Here is a 22,424-nt window from a genome sequence, read left to right as displayed (position 1 = left end):
CTAACCAGGTCTACTTAGAAGTAAGTCCTGTTGAATTCATTGGGGCTTATTCTGAGGTAAGGGGGGTTAAGATTGTAGCCTTAATCTCCTTCAATAGTACTATTATCGTCCAGAGTTTTCTTTCCTTTGTGAAATGCCGCAAACCTTCACATCTAGAAATACTTTTTAAAAGGGGGGGCGAATGAGGATTTTAAAAAGTAGAAATAGAATCACTTTTTAAATATTAGGAACTAAATATTAGAAACTAAAAGCATGTATTGATTTCTGAAAATCAATGATAAAAGGTATAGAATTTTTACAGTACCAAGAAAAATATATATGTCCATTATGATGTTTGCTGTTGCATTCTTCTAATAGAGCTGGGCAAAGGCAGCAGGGGAACAAACTGCTGCATATTCATACTTAGTTTTCTAAACAGCGCTAAATGATGGAAAGCTGCATTTATGTGCATGCTGTGCATGATATGCTAAACCTTGCCATTCTGTTTCAGTAGGATCTCAATTCTGAACTGGAAAAACCACTTTTGGTGTAATTCATTCCCAAACCACCTAGCATAGTTCAGAACAGCAACTGGGGTTATTTGATTTTTCTGTTTCAACTCAGTGTACCAAACTGATATTTTCGCACACATTTCCCTTATTTCCCCCCTAGGCTTAAATATCGAGCGATACATATCGATAACATTTGTTAACAGTAATGCTGCTTACTATTTTGTTTTTCTTTAAAGTAATGGCAGAACATTAACTGAGAGGAGTGGATGAACCCATTGTAGCAGAAACCAACTTCTATACATTCCCAAAATCTGTTGCAGAGATTCTCCAAAGCAGAGTTTGGGGGCATATAGGTGGCTGCAGGAAGAAGGAGGGGAAAGGGAAGTGTCATTGGGAAGAAAGGAAAGGAGATTGCTAACTGCTTTGAGACTCCTTAAGGGGAGTGAAAGGCAGGATATAAAGTCCAAGTCCAAACTCTTCTTCATTGCACAATCTGCTCCACTCACACGTGGACAGCATTAGACTTCACCTAATATTTCTGAAAGATAAACATTTCATAAAAGTACTATAGTAATTTAAAATGTCAAGCTCATTCTGCTTTAGTTCAGCTTTTGGATATTAATAGGTTTCTGAAATCTTAAGTTTCCAATAATTTCCTCCTCTAGATTTCCCCCCAAAGACTACAATTTTAGTAAAGTTAAACTGGCAACTTTAAGTATACCCAATAGAGTTTAATTCGGAAAAGCCATGTCTTTTAAAAAATAAAAAGAATCTCTCAAATTGTTTACTTGATTTTATCAAGATTTATGTTTGCAACATTTTCTGTCCTCCCAACTCGCAAGGTGCTAATTCTTTAAATGGTCAGACATTCACAATTTTCTGGCCCTTAACTACCACAAGCAATCATATTTGATGCCCCTTAATTAGAGCACCTTTTTTTTCTTTTCAGGTTCTTTTCCACCTCAGCAATCGAGACAATACATTTGCTTACCATGCTAAGTGTTCTTTTGCATGTAAATTAATCTTGATTCAGTTTACACTGTCATGCTGAGTGGTACAAATTGCCTATAACAATAAAACAGCATGAGTTAAAAATAAAAGGGGGGGGGGGTAAGGCAGATTGAATGTGTGCTTTACTTGATAGGATGTTACTTTGCTTTATGCCAATACATTAGTCAACGATAATGAATCTTCTGTTCTGAAAAGCATGGTTTAGTTGATTTTTTTAATTTTACTTCAATGGAGCAGTACCTTGTCTTTATAGAACAAGTTAGACAAACCATTAATGACAAGAGTGTTAAGGTTAAATATGAAGCAATGCATTCACTTCTCTGAGTGCTATCCATCTTTCCATTTACAGGAGCTTGACAAAAGTACTGGCTTTGTACAACATTTCCTTTAATTACATGCTGCGGGAAACAGGCTTTTAACATAAACATAGTTGCATTCATTTATTCAGCATTTGCTCTTCAATAGAGCTTAATGGAGAAGGTTTAAATCCTTAATGAGTACACACATCTCTCAGCAGTGTTATGTCAGTCCTGTGCTTTGCTTAAAAGCAGCCTCAAGACTGCTTATGTACTTTTTTCAATGCATTTTCCTAATGTAAAATTTAGACCATCTGCAGTACCATGTACTGTTCCCGGCTAAAGTTGATACATTTTTTTTTTTTAAAAGCTTCGTAATATTCATGGTTAAGTGAAATGTAGTTTAAAATAAACCTTGAGTAGGCTGTTTTCTTCATTTACTTTAGAATTACAAAAACCAGTTAAGCACCATAGCAGTCTTACAAAAGAAGCATGTTCCGTTTCTAGTGCAAAAATATTACTTGTTTATTACCTATCTGACAGGGCACATCTTCCTGACCTTTGGGGTAATGCTTATTCTGATCCTTCCAGGGCATGTATGTGTCAGCTCCTTGCCTGTCTAGCCCTCTAGCTTACTTGGCAGGAGCTTCTGTAAGGCAGTGTCCTACTACAACCAGTGGTATAGCATGGGCAGAAAAACAATTAAAAAATAGTGTGTCCTGCCCCTCACACAGAAAATCTCCCAGCATTTGCATGGGTAGACTGAGAAGCAGATTTAGGCAACGGCCAGTTGCTTGTGAGTTGAACCTTGGGCTTCCTTTGAAGATGGTTCAGAAACCACCTAATGCAGAACCTAGCAACCATACTATTGAGTAGAATTAGGCACTGTGCTCTGGTCCATGGGGTCACGAATAGTCTGATACGACTAAACGACTAAACAGCAACAAGGCACTGTGTTCATGTAACACTAGTTCTTTGCTGACTACACTGTCAGCGATTCATTTCTGAGCCCAGTTCAATGTTCTAGTTTGCTTGTAGAGCCAGGAACCAATTAATTAAGCCCTTATTGGTAAATTGACCTGGAAACACTGATATCTTTTATCTCAAGTATCTCCTTGAAGATAAGAAAAATGATATAAACCTGACCATGGGAAAATTTCTCTTGGAGCTAGTAAGAATTAGAAATCAACATGTCTTTGATAAAACACAATGCCTGCCTAGTATTTTAATATTCTGTTGGAAGCCGCCCAGAGTGGCTGGGGAAACCCAGACAGATGGGCGGGGTATAAATAATATTTTTTTTATTATTAATTATTATTAGTAGTAGTAGTAGTAGTAGTAGTAGTAGTAGTAGTAGTATTGTTGTAATGTCTTTTCTGTATTTTTAATGCACTTTGCTTTCAAAATGGTTTTTGTGGGTCTTTGGACCATAATAAAGAATGTGAGTGAGTATAAAGGCTTTTACAGCTCAGAACCCCAATACCTCAAGGACTGTCTTTCTCCAAATGAACTTACCTGGACCTTGATGTTAACATCTCAGGCCCTTCTCTATGTGCCTCCTCCTAGAAATGTCTCCCAAATGGCAATAATAAATGTGGGAGCCCTCCATTTATGGAATGTTTTCCCCAGGAAGGTTTGCCTGACATTGACAGTATTGTCTTTTCGACACCAGGCAGAACCGTATTTCTTCTCATGAGTATTTGGGTGGTGCTAATAGATTGACTGCATGGCCATCTTTTAGTGTTTATCCTTGTTTTAAGTGGAGGTCATTATCTTTGTTTTTAAGTAAACTTGTGAATAGGCGCTTCTAGTGTATTTGCATCATGACTCCTGTTGGTGTGGGAAGTGATGAATTAGTCTAATATGCTAGACTAGCCAAAGGCAAGAAGAAATTGCACGCAAATGAATGATTGGGTGGTGAAGGATAGAATGGGTGTACCCAGCAAAGAATTCGAGTAAGCTGCTAGAGGTGGGAAACTCTCTCTAGTATGTCCAGTGTAGAAGTGCAGCTCTCTAGCTTTTTTCCGCCAACCCATAGCAAGCTACTACATTTAGCTCAATCAGTAGAGCATGAGACTCTTAATCTCAGGGTCATGGGTTCGAGCCCCATGTTGTAATAATAATAATAATTAATCATAATATTTATACCCCGCCCATCTGGCTGGGTTTCCCCAGTCACTCTGGGCGGCTCCCAACAAAATAATCTGAAGGGCTGCCTTCAGATGTCTTCTAAAAGTCAGATAGTTGTTTATTTCTTTGGGGAAAAGATTCCTGCATTGCAGGGAGTTGGATGATACAACCTTTGTGGTTCCTTCCAACTCTACAATTCGATGGTTCTATTTTTTGCAGGCTAGTAACTGTTGCAATCTTATTTACAGTAATATTGAACTTATGGGTGTTGTTTATAAGCATGCTGTTTTCTCTTTTGAGATCTCTATATATTAGTGATTGTATGTGTATATGTAGTGTATATGCACACCTACCCACACACACAAAATCAGTTATACTGCATAAGCATTTAGTTTTTGGAATTATATGAAAATGCCTTACTACATCTTCTTGAATATGCAGTTTAAAAATTATAGTTAGTTGACTAGGTATTTATCATCTGTTCTCATAAGGCACTCAGAAATCCTTATTAAGACAAACCTTAAACATTTAGCACCATGTATATGTATTATTGGGCTAATATGTCAGTGTTGCTTTAAATTTTCTTTATGATATTAACCACACGAATCCATGGTTTTTATGTTTTACTGTTTCAGGAAGGTTGACTGGTATGAATGAAACATCCACTACAGTCACTGTTGCACCACAAAATTCCACTCGTCTTGTAATACTGCAGAAGGTGGTAAGCGTAGCAAACCTTGGTGTGGTTCCTTCTGGTGAAGATAACATTCACAGGTAATCAAAATGTGGAGGTTTCTTGTAAGACTTGCCTTCTTGTATATAAATGGATTGACATTTGGGGAATAGCCAGGGAAAACAAATTTATATCCAAAGTCAGGTTTCAAAGCAGAAGCTTTGTCTATAGCACACATGTGACTGCTAGGAGCATGGATTGGTTTATTTCAATTTCTTAATCACAGGAACTTTGCTACATATTCCACTTAACTCCAGCAGTCTACCTATAAATATTGTTCCATTTGTCTGTGTCTACCTGGCTTTTCCACCTTCTCCTAAATTACTTTTGTCTGTGCAAGTGGGAGATGTACTGTTTGAAAAATCTGAGGAGATGGAAGCTAAGAGGGTAGATTTGGTACCTCTGTGACCATCCACTTCAAGAAATACCCTCAAATACCTGTGCTTCTTAAGAGTTACAGGAAGGCTGACCAGTTTTGAGTCAAGTATATCAATTCCATTTTTCTTCTCAGAGTGATCTGTGTCATTCTTCCCCTAGCAATAACAATTATTCCAGTGCTACTGAATGATTATGTTGCCTAGCAGCGAACAGGGCCTTTGCATGTGGTGAGGAAAGAGGCATGTGAGAAGGGTTTTCTGATGTGGAAGTCGCAGGGAGAAAAAAGCCAATTCTTACTCTACCTACCTCTACATCTTTGAACTTCCTGGTGGCACTTCTGCATATGCAAAGAGGTACATGGTAAGAAATCAGTACTGGTGAATGTGCAGAGCAGAATAAGGATAAAATATAGAACAAACAACTGTGGTCCTAACTAGAGACCATGATTGGCATGAAAACTAAAAACCAGCAATTAAAGTATACAAAGGAAAAAACAAGCACAAGAATTGTTTGGATGTATAACTGGGTGACAATGGAAAGAATGAATGCTACTTTCTAAGGGCTTTCCCAGTTAACCTGAAGGGGATGACAGGCCCAAAGACTCCTCTAATTATGCAACATTGCTGTGTACTGTACTGCCTCAGCAACCACAACAATGGTGGTGGTAGTAGTTATTTTTTAAAAAAATATGTTAATTTTCTAGGCAAAGGCCATCCAACACGGCTTACAGCAATATAAAAAGAAACAAGAAGAAAACAGATTCACAAGGCTGACTACCTCCAGCAACATAGTGTCCAACAAGCAGGACAAAACAAGACTTAGGCAAGGCAAATCAAAACAAATGAGTCTTTAAGCCTTTTAAAAAAAAGAACCTGGAATGTAGTCCTCTTACTACAGCGCTACTGGGAAGGTGTTCCTAAAGGTGTGGAGCCACCACAGAAAAGGCCCACTCTGTCTTGTGGTCTTCCATATGTGTGACTGCACAAATTAGAAAACAAATTGTGCACCTGTAACTGGTTCTACAAGTGGTCATATGTACAATTAGACGGTCTACCCTCAGGAAAGTGTGCTGGCTCCTGCCATTGATTTTTGCTGAACCATGGGGTTTCCCTGAACGAGGGCAGGGCCCCAAGGTTCTTCTGAGCTTTAGAAGTTCCCAAATAATGTGCAGTGCAGGCACAAATCCTCAATATGATGGACTGCAAATACGACCATGCAAAGAACTACAGTTATAGCAACCTGTTTTTTTCTCATCAAACAACATTAAAGTGAGCCTTGAGCTTTGTTGCAGTTTTATAAATTCAGCCTTGCCCCCCGCGGGGATCATGTATGAATGCAAGACTAGTAGAATTCATAGTTTAAGTATTCTCAGGCATTTGATGCTTGCTTGAGTGGCATGAATTCTACACCCTAGCAGTAGCTTCTTTTGAAGCTAATGTTCCACTTCTTAAGTACAGTCCTCAGAACCCTTGACAACATTTATTAACATACAATAGACCCACTAAGAACTACCGTATTTTTCGCCCTATAGGACGCACTTTTTCCCCTCCAAAAATGAAGGGGAAATCTGGGTGCGTCCTATGGGGCGAATGCAGGCTTTCGCTGAAGCTTGGAGAGCGAGAGGGGTCGGTGCGCACTGACCCCTCTCGCTCTCCAGGCTTCAGGAAGACATCAACAGCCTAGGCAGCCCTGTGGGAGTTCCCGCAGGTATGTCTAGGCTGCAGATAGCAGCCTGCTTCCCGGAGCGTCAGGCGCCCTGAAAGCAGAGCGCCCGGCGCTTCGGGAACACATCTGCAGCCTAGGCAGCCCTGCGGGAGTTCCCGCAGGGATGTCTAGGCTGCGGATAGCAGCCTGCTTCCCAGAGCTTCCGGCGCCCTGAAAGCAGAGCGCCCGGCGCTTCGGGAACACATCCGCAGCCTAGGCAGCCATGCGGGAGTTCCCCGCAGGGCTCCTCATGCTGCGGATAGCAGCCTGCCGCCCGGCGCATAGAGCACCCTGAAGCAGAGTGCCCCTCGCGCCGGGCAGACATCGGCCAGCCCCACAAGCTCGGGGGACAGCAGGGAGGCGCAGCGCCGCCATCCCGCTGTTCCTCGACCTGATTCGGTTTCCCCAACCTGCTTTTGGGGGGGAAATAAAGGGGGGAAAATTTCCTTTATTTCCCCCCCCAAAAAACTAGGTGCGTCCTATGGGACGGAGCGTCCTATGGGACAAAAAATACGGTACACACTTACAATGAAAACAATGACAAAAGTGGTCAGCTCTGCAGAAGCAGGAGCTAGCATCCAAATTTCTTTTTCCCAAGCAAGTTGGTGTTAAAAGTGATAGAGCTTACAGATTGCATAGTACTTTTTCCACAAGCAGGACAGTTATGTTTAGTTGTCATATAATGGAATGTATAATAAAGTACTCAATTTTATTCTTCTACTTCCTGCCAACGAAATACTGCAGTGGTACTAAGTCCTCTTGTCTGTAGATGTTGTTCTATATTCAAGATTTCAATCACCTAATAACTGTAGAAACAAATTCCTTATCTGGTCTGCCATATGATGATGTGTCAGAGGCGAAAGGTGGGCAGAAGCTGCCATGTCCTTCCTCCCACTCTTGACTGGGCATATTGGGGCAGGTTTGCCTCTCGGTGTCTCCAGCCCTGAAGGAGAAAGTGATTCTCATCTCTCCAGGAACTTCAGTCAGATGGGAAGAGGAAAGGAAGGCCAGGCTAGGTGAGGAGCTGGATCTCCTCAAGGGAAAGTAAGACTTTCCTCAGGCCCTCTCTGATTCTGTGTCAGGCTCCAGCACGTTTCCCAGCTTTAAGGACTAGTTCTCGGAGAGAATGAGAAAGGAAGAAGCATTTGCCAAGCAGGCTTCTTCCTGCTCTCCTCTGCAGGGTGTTCTGAGCTCAGAGTGTCACCCCTGAAGCTTAGACATCAAGGCCCTTCTGATGTGGGAAGAAGTGCCACCGCAGAAAAGGCCCCTCCTGCTTGCAACTTCTTTGCATAAGGAAACCCTGTGAGACGCTTTGGAGGAGCTGGAAGAGAAGGCAGCAGCTCGACTAAGTCAAAAGGAAGAGCACTCCTTCTTGCAGGGAGACCTGGCTGGGGTATATGCCTTCCCAGACAGGGCTGTAGCTCTGCAGACCATCTGCTTGTACCCTTTAGCCAGGTGCATGACAGCAGCACCATAGTGAGTGCCAGCCTGGCTCCTGTGTGGACCTGCTGTGGCTCTCTTTCCCAAGCTGCCCACCATCACCTGCTACTCTGTGCACAGGAGCTGCAGGGTTTCGTCCAGGTGGCGTAAACATCAGACTGCATCTTGAAAACAGGGAAAACCACAGCAGGAGGAGAAGGGGATTTGGGGTGGCAGTACCCAAACCACACTGCAGGTGCAAAAAAAAAAAAAAGCCAGGTCACCCACACAGCACTTGGAGATTGCCAACAATCCTCAGCTCTAGTGGACTGCAAATTGCAGGTTATTCTGACAAGAAGGAAAAGACTCGATCTTTTACATGGAAGATGCTTATGGAGGCCTGGGACATATGGCCTGTTGCATTCCCAAATGCCAGCTCTATAATGAAGAAACATACCAGAACTGCTTTGTTTCCTTGCCACAAAACAAATACATCTATGAATCACCTTTTTTGCCACCAAGAAGAAGAGTGAGAAGTTTAAAGACATGTCAGCAGGATCGCTGCTCAATGGGGGCACAAACTTATCTTGGACTCCCTTGATTGGGAATGGACCTCCTGGTTATCAAGGATGACGTGGACAGGTTCCTCATCAAAGCGCCTGAGTGGGCTACCTAGAGTCAACATCCACCTTGCCACCAGTGATAGGCCGAAGACCATAACTGTCCTCACCACGGCCCACTACCCAAGGACCCAGCCGATGTAGCATCTGGCTGAGCTACAGGCATTATGTAATAACAATAATGTATATTTTAATGAACTGAATAGTGAAAGATTATAAGTCAGGGTGTGGAAAGAGTCTGTATGAACTTAACAGTGCTTAGCATATTTTTTTAGTTGCTATTTTGTTAATGTTTTTAATACAGTTTTATAGGTCATAAATGCCATATTGATTTGTTAATCATGTAATATGACCTTTGGTGTAATGGTGATGTTTAGCTTATTGTTTAGGAGTGGCTTTGTTAATAGTGTTTTTATATATTGTTTTACTTATGATTTGTTATTTTTTTAATATGACTGATGCTGTACTTGTGATGTTCTTTTATGTTATTGTTATTTATTGTTTGTAAGCCGCAGTTCATTTGAATGAAAATCAATCATAGAATCAATCAATCAACCAACCAATGATCCCATGAATACCAAGGCCATTGCTGGAGAGTCAAATTTCTATGAACATCTGACAGATCTGTGGTGCTGTGTGAAAGCTACTCCTGCTCCAGTATGTGATTGTGGGAGTAATGCTACAGAAGCAGCAGGGTACAGAGAAGAAAACCCGTCCAGGGTTGGCACATAAAATTATAGAGCAGTAGGGACACAAAGGCTATAAATAACAATCCCTGTTGCAAAATAGCACCACCACCCCATGTAAATCAGCTCACATAGTTTAGATCATAGGAAAGCGGTAGTCGGGGTTTTGCATACCAAAAAGCAAGTGACTCAAGTTACATGCTGCATGAAATGCAAACAAACCCCCAGTGCTACCAGCTAATATTACTGGGTGGTTGGGGATATTTTTTGCCCCAAGTTGTAATTTTAGCTATTAGTTCAGATCTGAGCAAAACCCGTACTGATACTCTAGGGGGAAAATCCGTAAGATACGGGAAACCTGACTGCTGGGGTACTAGAATTAAAATGAGAAGACTCTTCTTAAATGTGTCCAATGCTATTTTATACTCCAGCTGAGTATAACCGTCTTCAATGAACGGTTGTTGGAACAATTCCATAATATTAATAATGTTTATAATTTAAAAACACCTAGTTTTCCAACCTAGAATGTGTTAATGGTCCGTTTGTAGCCATTAGCTCTTATACCGACTTGTTTTAAACTCAGGTAGGTAGCCATGTTGGTCTTATGAAGTCAAAATATTTTTAAAAAGTCCAGTAGCACCTTAGAGACCAACTAAGTTTGTTTTAAACTGTAACTGTTTCCACTCCTGGTTTTTTAACTGTTGAGTTGATCAAACCAAAATACATCCATAAAGCAGTGAGACCTTTCCCATTATGGCACTCAGCTTTCAAATTACCTAAACATGGTATTAATTATTCTTATAATTGACTACTGAAGTTAGCAATGACCTTCAAACAGTTTCCCCCAGATAGTTAATGACCATCCAGTTTTAAACCCATGGCCTATCACTCCTACAGTAATTAATAAAGCACCAGGCCATTTTTTGCACTACTCCTTAAGGAAATGTCCTGTACATTTTCCCAACTTAGGTAGAAAACCAAAAGAATAAAAATAGGGAAGCACCTGATTTGTTTTAATGGAGATGTTGGTAATCATGGCCAATGTTGTGATAAAGTATTTCTCCCTGCCTCTATTTTTTAATGGAGTGGGAGGAATATATGCCCATAAGTATCATGATCATTATGCCTCTTTATTATGCTTCTATCTAGAAGTCTTTTTGCTAAATATCAAATTGTTGTATTTGCAGAGCACTACTTACTTAAGGGTCTTTTAAACTCCAATATCAATTAAATACAAATAGAGATAGATAGATAGATAGATAGATAGATAGATAGATAGATAGATAGATAGATAGATAGCCGGCTAACTCTTTAGATGTTTTAAGTGAATCAAAATAGGTTGTACTACCATCCTGTTTGCCGTCCACTAGAGGACAGCACTGCTTCTGTATCTGAAATAATAAAGTACAAAATAAGTTGATCACTTTCTTTCTAGCAATGTAAAAAAGCTTTTTGTGGTTTAATTCTTTAAACATAATGCATTTCATGTTTGCAAACCGGTGTTATGTTTAAGTTTAAACTACTATGAATTATTTGAAAAACTATTTCCCCCCTAAAACACCATATTCAGTTTTGCAAATTGAGTTTTATAGCTGCTTCTGCTAGATGGAAAGTAAACAATTCTAATTTCTTTTTAATTTATTTTCCTTTTAAAGCTATATATACTAAAAAATTAGAGAAGCCAAACCTTTTTAATAGGAAGAATTCATCAGAATAGCAGAAATGATGTATTAAAAGGCAAAATGAATCGTTTTGGGTTTTTTAAAATACAAACTGAATTGTATTTTCAATGTACTTAGGTACTATTATAATAAAATAATAGAAATATGGCTGCCAGACTGGAGGTGTGTGTTTGCTCAGATTATACATGTAGCTCTTATTCATCTTGGGGTCACTCTACCTATCAATGGAAGGAGCCACTCTGTATATAGAGATTTAGATGTATCCACATAATCTCCTGTTATTGATGAGGGAGCTCAGAATAACCCGTCTTGGGATAACTATATTTTTAGGCTAAAACAGAACTGTGTGATTTGTTGTCAGACATAATATTCCCCAACCTAAATTTGTCAAGGTGACATGGAAGTGGGATGTTTGTAGAGAAAATTCAGTACTCCCACCAATTCTCCCCTGTAGCAACACCCCCAAGGAGATTAAAGGAGGGAAATCTATTGGTGAAAGAAGAGTTGAACTGCAAATACCCTGCAGTCGATGTACATTTATATTACAGTAGTACCTCAGGTTAAGAACTTAATTCGTTCTGGAGATCCGTTCTTAATCTGAAAATTTCGTTAACCTGAGGTACCACTTTAGCTAATGGGGCCTCCCACTGCCGCCGTACCGCAAGAGCATACATTTCTGTTCTCATCCTGAAGCAAAGTTCTTAACCCGAGGTACTATTTCTGGGTTAGCGGAGTCTGTAGCCTGAAGTGTCTGTAACCTGAAGCGTCTGTAACCCGAGGTATCACTGTACAAGAGAAACGTGGGACTAGAAACCATGTTTCACTTTTAATATATACAGTAGTTGCCTCCTAACAGTAACTTTGTTAATGCCCCATAAATTTTTATGTCATAGATGACACATAATTGGATCACTTTGAGAATCACATAGGATCACATTGAGTGGTGCTCAGTTCTACTCCTACTCAGAATAGATCCACTGAAGTTAATGGACACCGCTGTTTTACTCTGAGTAAGACTTGGTTTGCATGATATCCTTTGAAGGGTTTGTGGCAGCTATAGGGTACTGATGTTATCAATTATTTATATATCTCTGCCCTAATACCATACAGCATTACATGTTCTAACCTTTCATTCTGGTATTTGGGATTAGAAGACTAATTCACAGGAAATTTCTTAAATACATTCATTGTGCAAATTCATTACATTTGTCAACTTTGGGCTAATTATTTTTATACAGCTAGGGCTGGGCATTGCATCTTGTGATCGTCTTTCTTACTAATAGGATTCTGTCTGCTTCAGCAGGCAGTAATTGAAGGCTTCATGTACAAGGTAGGGGGAGAAAAGTTTTAGCATGAATGGGCCATTGTAACAGCTTCTGGTGACTAGCAAATCTGAACAGAGGAGGAAAATGAACTAAGAAGATTTACAGACTATTCTAAAAAAGAGAGAGAGAGAAAGTGTGCAGTATTAGTAGAAATAAGTGTTAAGTCCCCCCCCCAATTTTTTTTAAAATTTTAATTAGTACTGGGCTTTTATTACAACATGTTCTAGAAATCTGAAACTTTGTAAGCCTTATCTGCACTGTAAAGACATGGAAAGCACTAAGAATAATTGCAATGGCTTAATTTTTTCGGGGTGGGGGGTTGTTGTGATCAATAGCTTAATAGACCAGCGTAGCAAACATGGTGCTTTCCAGATGTTGTTAGATTACAACTCACATAAACTCAAGCAACAACTGGCAAGCCAGATTATTGGCTACTCCTGTACCAGACACTGCTTTGTGACATGAATTGAGGTGGGGTGGGGAGGATGACTATATATGCTTATGGATAATATTTTTTATTCTTTATCTGAAATCTATAAAACAATTCTATTTCAGACTTTATGTCAAAATGTTATTGCAGTTAAAATACAATCAAATTATCATCGTTCTTAGAGTAGAACAAAAACCCAGTATATAGATCTGTAGAGAAAAATAACATAACTGTACAGCTGCATATGACAAAGGAGGAAAGCATAGATAAAAGAATCTGCTTTCTGTGTTCTATACTGATTTTGTATAATCATTCAGAAGAGAGAATGAATGCTGCTTCTACAGTTACATGGTTTTATAACATCATTCATATTATGCTTGCACTAGGGAATAAAGAACTTGCGTTTTACTCTAAAACAAGGACAGCTGTGCCAGCCCACAAGAAAAAAACAAACAAACTACATTAGAGCAGTACCGTTATTTGATCCTCACCTGGTTTAGCCAGCCAGATGAAGCCATTTCCCAGAGTGTGGCTGCTGTCACATGCTGACAGCTTCTTGGAGCCACAGGTGAATGCTGAGTGCAGGGTGAAGACCAAAGGTGGACAAACTACTGCGGAAGGAGCAGGACATATTCTCCCCCCCCCCGAAATACTACCCCTCCTAACACCTCATACACTATAGGTAAGACCAAGCACAGTTAGCCTAGTTGCGACATAACACTGCACTGTGGTTAGCTGAAAGTTTCCAATCTTCTCCTTATGGCCACACTTAGGGTAAGGGTAGGGGAAGGCTTGTTCACATAGTCCTAGACCATATTTCAGCTTTGTCCAAATGAAGCTACCATGTGCCTTAGCGAGGAAATTATTTAATTATATTTTCATGTTTGTTAAGTCTTCTAATTAGACCACTGTGAAGCCATCGTATTCTTAAAGCAATTACATTCTGTGTTTTGTGTCTGTTCTGCACTATTTTCCATTGTAGGAACTCCATGTACTCTGAGGGGAAATGAAGCAGTAGGTGCTGGTGTGTTGAGAGATAATATTTATGTGTTTATGATGACCAGACACTTACTGTACAAAAGATTCACTTTTGTTGATGAGAGAACATTGCTTTTATTGTCATAGTATATGTATTATCTCAGTTGTGATTCAGCTGCTTCATTATATTAAATCTTTCATGAGTTAATATAAACTTTCATGATTTACTGACATTTGAACTTGTCACAGAAACAGGCTCAACATTCAAAGATACCTATTGTCTCCAATAAACATATTTTTATTAAGAGACATAGTAAATTCCACCTCAAACTACATGTGATTCCAGCGGTTTCTTTAGACTTGAGTCTCTCCTAATCACATATAAAGTGGTGAATGAAGCCTTGAATATTATTGCAAAACTGGAGGAGAAGGGTTGGAGCAGGGGTGGTGAACCTTCCTTCTTAGTTTACCTTCTGGCAGTTCATCCTTCCTGTCTCATTTCCCCTCATCCAAGCTATAATACCTGAAGACTCTACTTGGTTGGATGAAAAGTGCCTGAGGGGGAGAGGCTCTGAATAGTAAATGAACAGGTATTGTTCAGTTATTTACTGAATAGTAAATGAACAGGCATCTGAAGAAGTGTGCATGCACACGAAAGCTCATACCAAGAACTAACTTAGTTGGTCTTTAAGGTGCTACTGGAAGGAATTTTTTTATTTTGTTTTAGGTATTGAGAGGGTTCAGCTCCCCTTATTACACCTGCTAAAACCTGGACTCTTGCACCACTGCAATTCCATTTTTGTATGTGATCAAACCAGGCCAGGAATTAAACAAATCTGTTTCCTATTGCCTAGCATAGTTCCAGCCATCGTCCACCATGCCACGTAAGACCACGTGTGTCCTTGAGTACAGTGTTCTGTACTTGCCATCTGTCTACTGTGCAAGTTGCTTAGATATTAGTGAAGAGGTGTTTACTTTCCACTGTCCATAATCATTTGCAGCCAAACTTGCCTTCCATTTTAAATAGATTTTTTTAAACAGTTAAGTGTCATGTGAGATTCTACTAGTCATCTGATATCAGTAAGTGCTCCCAACATTAGTTCCCCTTAGACACAAAAGCTACATTAATCCATGCTCCACTGGAAGTTAGAACTTTAGTTTAAGATAGCCTTCACTGACCCATTAGTTGACAACAGTATCTTCTTTTTAAAAAGGCATTCTGAAGTATTCATTTCAAATAAATTTTCCTTATCTAATTGCTTTAAACGACACACAAAGGCACCCAGCCAGAACTGACCCTCATTGTGCCTTTGGGCTATGTTTGCTTTTATAATAACATTGACTTTATATCACTTGCAGTTTAGGCTAGAACAGGAGTAAAATGAGCCTTGGGGCTAGGAAGCCCCAGCTCTGGAGCTTTAATTGTGTGAATTCAGGCATAATCTGTTTCTCTGTAGTCCCAAGACACAAGTGTTAAATAAATAAAGAGACTAATAAGACTATTGTTTACATAATTATCACCCTTTCCAAATTGATGGGAGAAACATAGATTTTAACATCATGGTAAAGATACTAAATGGGACTGCTGGTATTTCTTTGAAATCTTTTCATTGGATAGGGATTTATTTTCTTATTGGATATAAAGAGTGGAAATTGTGTATCTAATCTGAATAAAAGAAATATATTGACCTGTGAGAAGAGTGACACTTAAGGATGACTTATGTTTCCTAAATTAGTGTAATGTGTTACAAGATTTTGAGGTTGATATGCTTAATTTTTTAAAAAAGAAATTACTTTTCATTTAAAGAGAATCTGCTTCCTGCTGAAGAGGCTAATATTTTAATTAAGTCTAGAGAGAAGCTTTTTGAGTATCTGCTGATAAACTCCCTCTTTTATGTTGATGGTAATTAAACAGATCCCTAAGGAGCCCAGGAGGCGCTGTGCAAGGCCCATGCTAATTGTCAGACATGAGACACTGACCAGTTGGTTTGCTCTTGAATAGCTGATGGCGTGCTGTCAGCAGTTTTATTTTTATGTATTGTGAGCCGTTGTCAGGGCTAACTGGGTCCTATTGTGGCTGAAGATGTTGCGCAAATTGAGGCAGATGGCTCTGATTCAGACACGTGTCATTCAGAAAGGGGAGAGGGAATTGGCCCTGCAAAGTGGGGTCACAGAGGGTCACAGACCTGCTCTACACTTGTTAGTGTTTTCAAAAGCCCATGTGCAGCAACTTTGTTGTTCTCTGGGTGGTTCTTCTTCTTCTTCTTCTTTGAAAGGGGGGGGGGGTAGTATGCTTTGTGGAACATGGAAGGATGGGCTGTTGCCTTCCCTTCCCTTTCTGTCTCTAGGGTCTCGCTGTGCATGCAGAATGAATTAACAGGATTGACAGAAGTTCATTGTGCCTAAAATGGCTTTTCAGTCAATTGCAGTGCTTAAGATACTAGTTTGCTTTTAATTCCATGTAATGAGTAGGTTCTTCATGTTTTGGAATTTAGTATTCGAAGATTAGATCTCAAGTTTGCTTTCATTATATAAAGTTCTTAGAAGTGTATTAATTATCAGAGAAATAAAAATGGAAAGATTGGTTACTTTGGAAGTCCTGTCCCCACGTGTGAGGTTATGTGCTGAGAGAAAGACTTTTCCTATTGAGCTATGTGTTGTTAACTTTGGTAACTTTGGTTGGCTGTCTAATTCTAAATGTATTTTAATAGGATTACTGTATTTTGAATAATTCGACACTTGTGTTGCCTAATAATCTGTTTGCTCTCAGCTAAAGTTCAGGTTGCTGGTATATAAAAATTAGGGATTGTGTAAATTTGACTGCCTTCCAAAGCCTGCTTTAAGCTGTCTTAATTTTCTTCTATTTCCGTTATGAAGTTGTATTTGTATTGTGCCTATGGTATGTTCATGACTTGGGGATTTTGTTACAAAAAATTCTGGTGATATATAACTTCATTGAATTAGGAAAATGTCACTTGTGGGGTTTTTTGTTTTGTACAAAAGGTAATCACAGATTTTGTTTCCATCCTCTAGATTTGCAGCTAAAACGGTGCATAGTGGGTCACTGCTGCTAGTCACAGTGGAGATGGAAGAAGGGTCTACAGCACAGCTCATCATAAACACTGAGAAAACAGTGATTGGCTCTATTCTGCTGCGGGAGCTGAAGCCTGTCCTGTCCCAGGGGTAACCTGCTTACATCTGGACTTCAGAATCTGGCACACAACAAAAGTGCCTGGCATCCACTACTGCTGCCTTTCATTTATAATAATAGCCTTTCCATCTGGCAGTGGGGGAAGAATACACTCTTGACATTCTTGTCTCCTGTTTTAGAATGCTATAGTGTGCATCTATCACACACAAGCAAGTACTTTGCATCTTTCCCCCTTGCTTTCTAACCAAAGAAACATGTACTTCACTGTCAGCTAAATTCATAAATGTTATTTACAAGGTGTTTTTCCTAGCCTCATACTCTTTCTGCTTTCCTCATTTTCATGTTTTGTTTTCTCTCATGAAAACAATAAAAGACTGAGGAATAAGGTACTGGGGAAAAATCAGCTTAATCAGAACACTAAAATAAAATTCAAGGAAATCAATATGGAAAACACCTTCACAGTGTTGATTGTACTGGAGTGTTTGAGAGAGATAAAATTTTGCAGTTTTTATATCCCAGAGACTATTTGCTTCTGTACTTGAGCATATATTTGTATCTAATCGTTCCTCACGGCTGCCATAATTTTCTAAAAATTGAGATTCTAATAAAGTCATGTTATGATAAATTTGTTTTCTTCAGAGAGCTATTAAAAACAAAATTTCTATTACAACTTGATTATTACTTGAGAACCTCAGTGTTGAAATTCTTAAAAAGCCTCAAAAATTGCAATGAGTTTCATTAGTCAACTTATTACAGACTTAATTCTAGATTTACATCATAGGTGATGGGTTTGGGAAATGTATCTATTCTGTCCAGTGTAACATGTAAGTGATCACACCACCTTTCTTCTGCATTATCATTTGGTTATAGAATTTAGCTTTATGCAGCAGCTTCTCTATACTAGAGAAGAAATGAGGATTCTGTGGCACTTTAGGGACAGACTGGTCTACTGTAGTCAATTTATTGTATCTTCCATGGTCAATAGCCTACTCATCCAATACATAAAGTAGACTAGAGAGGTTTGTGCTCATGTGAGTTTAAAAACTGCTTAGAGAGAGAATTTGTTTTGTATCTAAAGGTCACAGAGCTCACTCTGATCGCTGGAACACTAACAACACATATACTGTATAGTCAGAGGAGACCATGTAAGGTTTATTAAGAGAAAGTCACTAATATTCAAATACACAAATACTATTAAATTATTTAAAAATCCCAGTTATGCAGTTCCTGTTCCAACAAGCTATCCATGGTTCGGAACTGCTTTCTACATCTTGCCTTTTTAAAAGGTCTCCATTTTACTACTCTGGAACTACCCCATTTGGCCAATGTAAGTTGTTCAAGGTCAGTTGATAAATGAAGTTATATGACAATCATGAGAATGTATCCTTGATATCATGTCTGATTTTATTGGGTTTTGTAATGGTTTTGCTAAAGCACATAAATCTATATGGTATAATTCTGTTGAATGGTCCACTAGTGAGTAACTGTTTCAGTGTCTCATTTAAGGCCAGATTTAGACAACATTTTTTCATATTGACTGCAGATTATTTAAGATGCAATTTGTATATAAGCTAGAGGCATAGAAGTAAACATAGTGGTGAAGTGGGCATGGTACTGCATTCAACCAATTTTTATAAATACAGGCATTGGCTCCATACAGGTTACGTGGCAAAGTAGTCACTCCGTTATAGCACAGAACAAAAAATTATTGTAACTTCTACCCTGCGGACAGTACCCACTCAAAATATTCTGAAAATCCAACCTCAGTGCCAACCAACTATCTGGAGATCACTAAGCTTCCCTAAAAGAGGAGGTGGTTAGCTAAGACACTGCAAGTATTCATTTATATATTTTATGTTGGGTTTAAAAAATGCAAAAAGAGGAGGAGGAGGAGAGAGAAGTTCGAAGAAAATGAAAAGATGCCTAGAGAAAATATAAACATTTTGACCCAATTGGAATTACAAATACAGTGGTGCCCCGCAAGACGAAAAACCCGCTAGACGAAAGGGTTTTCCGTTTTTCGAGGTGCTTCGCAAGACGAATTTCCCTATGGGCTTGCTTCGCAAGATGAAAACGTCTTGCGAGTCTTGCGAGTTTTTCCCCTGCCCCAACCCTTTTTCTAAGCTGCTAAGCCGCTAATAGCCGCTAAGCTGCTAATAGCGCTAATCTGCTAAGCCGCTAATAGGGATGCTTCGCAAGACGAAAAAACCACTAGATGAAGAGACTCGTGGAACGGATTATTTTCGTCTTGCGAGGCACCACTGTATCTGGATGGAAAAGAGTCAGAGAGACTATGATAGTACTATCTCTTCTTGAGTTTAGAAAGTTTAGTTAGAAAGCCATTGGGATCACTCATGATGGTTTAGGAAGACCCACATCAAATTGAAAAATGTGGTTGCTTAGCAATGCCCATTCATTCAATGGTCCTAGAGAGCTTCATTTATTTGCCAAGAGTTTTGACCTAACAGGTAAAATATGAAAAGTTTTTTACTCCATCTCTGGAAATTCCTAGCTATTATGCAAGCCCAAGTTACCACAATATAGAAAAGTCCTGTAAGTAAGTTTCAATTTTTATTCTGTGATAGTGATTCACAGTGATGCCTAAAAGTTTTGGTTTTGCTGAAGCTCACTTTTATTACTCGCCTAAATATGTTTTTCAATTTTCAAATACAAGGAAGATTGTATTCATTGCTACATAAATCACTAATTTTTTTAAGAGGTAGAAAATATTAGCAAAGGAATAATACGAATGTGGTTGAATGAGTAAAATGAATACATTTTAGATACCCTTTTCTACTCTTTTCCTTTAATGAGAGAGTATCTTTAAAAGTACATTATCATATGCAGCTGAATGAGGTGTGTGCTAGTTACAGATAGGTAGCCGTGTTGGTCTGCCATAGTCAAAACAAAAAAAATTCCTTCCAGTAGCACCTTAAAGACCAACTAAGTTAGTTCTTGGTATGAGCTTTCGTGTGCATGGTATCTGAAGAAGTGTGCATGCACACGAAAGCTCATACCAAGAACTAACTTAGTTGGTCTTTAAGGTGCTACTGGAAGGAATTTTTTTTGTTTTGAGGTGTGTGCTGTGAGTAGTTTGCTGACCTGATTGCAATCCAATGTAAATTCAAAATACAATAATAATTTCTGTGAAGCACACATATTTCACTCAAAAGTACTGTATGCATTCAAATAGAACACCCTGAGGTAGCATAAAACAGTTGCATCTATTATGAATCCTAATTTTTGGGAGAACTAAATTTGAATTCCCAAATCTATTACCTGCCACAGTTAAATGGGAGAAAGACTCAGATTAATCAATTTGGATAATGTGTTTTAATTAGGGCAAATGTTTCCTGTTTTAAAAATGTGAATGTAAATGTTGATATTTTAAAACATGCTTGGCTACACTTTAATTCTTTATTGTGGTTAGTTTATTGGATAAGCAGCACATTTAAAAACACTATTTTAAATTTCATAGTACTGTTTCATAAGCAAAACAAGATTGGTCCCTGCCCACAGACAGCTTAAAATCAGGAGTTGCAGAAACTGACTGAATGTCCTTAGGACTAAAAAGTCTGCAAGCTATATGAATCTCACCTGATCCCAAACAAAACTATCTGTGTTCCAGCAGAAGGAGTTGGTACAGCATTTGGAAATATGATTGGCCAAGCTAATAAAAATATTAGGGCCAAGAGGCTTTTGGAATTCTATATGGTGCTGCTGTTTTAGAGTTTGAAATTGAGTGATAGAAGACAGAACAGGAACAACTGCAGTAATGAGTGAGTACAGTGGTGCCTCGCAAGACGAACGCCTCGCAAGACGGAAAACCCGCTAGATGAAAGGGTTTTCCGTTTTGGAGGCGCTTCACAAAACGAATTTCCCTATGGGCTTGCTTTGCAAGATGAAAATGTCTTGCGAGTTCCTGCGGGTTTTTTCCCTCCCCCCCCCTTTTCTAAGCCGCTTATCCACTAAGCCGTCAATGGGCTTGCTCCGCAAGACGAAAAAACCGCTAGACGAAGAGAATCACAGAACGGATTCTTTTCGTCTTGCGAGGCACCACTGTATAGCCAGGTTCTTGACTAAGAGTAAGATAATGTAAATGCATGTGGTGATTACTTGTAGATCTTGGGACTATATGCCCCAATTGCCCAGGAGCACAAATTCTGGGCACAAGGAAATGTGTGGCTACCCCCAGGCTATAACTTCCCCTAACACTTGCTATCTGGCCTGCCACTTTCAATCACAGGGTGAAACATTTTCTATACAACTTTAACATGCTTTCCTTGAGGTATTTCAAGCTAAGACTGAAGCCCAAAAAAGCCTCTTTTACCTTGTGCTTGTGCAAAGCCAAGAGCAGCAATGGTTTGAGGGCCTACCAACTTAGAATTGCCTAAAGGGTGCTTAAAAGAAAATACAGAACAGTTAATATAGGTTCTCTACACTTGTTTATTTTCTCACACAAAAAGCCAAGAATAAGCCGCAAATACCTGCACCCTCCCTTAGAATCATAGAATCACATTACATCGGCAGCCAAGTACACCACATAATCACATATATTCTAGAAGATGAGACTAAACAGTGGGTCCACTTGGAGAGAGACACCATCGAAAACACCCCCACAACAGCATAACTATTTTCTAAAACAAACTAAATAAAATCCCCACAACACTAAACAGCTTCATGCAGTCCATGCTTAAAGCATGGAACAGAAAAGCAGGCAAACTGCCCAGCCCCACTAACACCCATGGCTCACCACCCACTATTCCAACACACAGCACAAAACCTCCAGATAAAAACCTGGCAAGCCAAAGGTCTACACCGTCTAAAAGACAAACCCATACCGACACAAGTAATACAGTACAAGACAAACTTGGGGACACCCAAATACCCTGGCTAACACCTTCTTAAACAATCCAGCAGTATCTCCACATGTGGTGGGAATGCTCCAAAATCCAACCCTTTTGGACAGCATTCCTACAAGAGATATGCAAAATAACCAAACAGGTATTAGGAGCCACCCCAGAACTGGCCCTACTGAACGTTTTCCAAGATCATAACGAACACTCACATTATAAAGAGCTTATAAACCAACTACTCTCAGCAGCCAGAAGCCTCATAGCCAGACACTAGAGAGACCTGTCAGAAGTGAACGTGGACCACTGGTACCAAATTGTACTAGAAAAGCTAACCAATGGACTGAAACTGACACAGAGACAAATAGAAGAGGATGCCTTCACTCCAGTATGGCTCCCCTTTATCACATACACAGCCCAACAAGAACCCACCAATAGTATATGAATCAATATGGCTTACTTGACCCAACAAACCCTTCCCACCCCCTCACAAATACAAACAAACCTCACTACAGCCAACCACAACCAACCAACCAC

The 22,424-nt window shown here is 39.4% G+C and overlaps 1 protein-coding gene across 3 annotated transcripts in view; it reads left to right on the top strand.

The window, feature by feature from the left end:
- AP3B1 (adaptor related protein complex 3 subunit beta 1) overlaps positions 1 to 17,659 on the top strand; it is a 149,641-nt gene extending 131,982 nt beyond the window's left edge. For all 3 annotated transcript variants that reach the window (XM_079995362.1, XM_079995361.1, XM_079995363.1), the window contains 2 exons: positions 4,564 to 4,702; positions 16,917 to 17,659. In XM_079995362.1, coding sequence (XP_079851488.1) covers positions 4,564 to 4,702; positions 16,917 to 17,070 — 293 coding nt within the window. In that variant the 3' untranslated portion in view covers positions 17,071 to 17,659. The remainder of the gene's footprint in view (positions 1 to 4,563; positions 4,703 to 16,916) is intronic.
- The last annotated feature ends 4,765 nt before the right edge of the window (positions 17,660 to 22,424 follow it).

Source organism: Podarcis cretensis (assembly GCF_951804945.1).
Source record: "Podarcis cretensis genome assembly, chromosome: 11".
Classification (NCBI taxonomy): Eukaryota; Metazoa; Chordata; class Lepidosauria; order Squamata; family Lacertidae; genus Podarcis; species Podarcis cretensis.
This window is presented reverse-complemented; position numbering and strand designations above follow the sequence as displayed.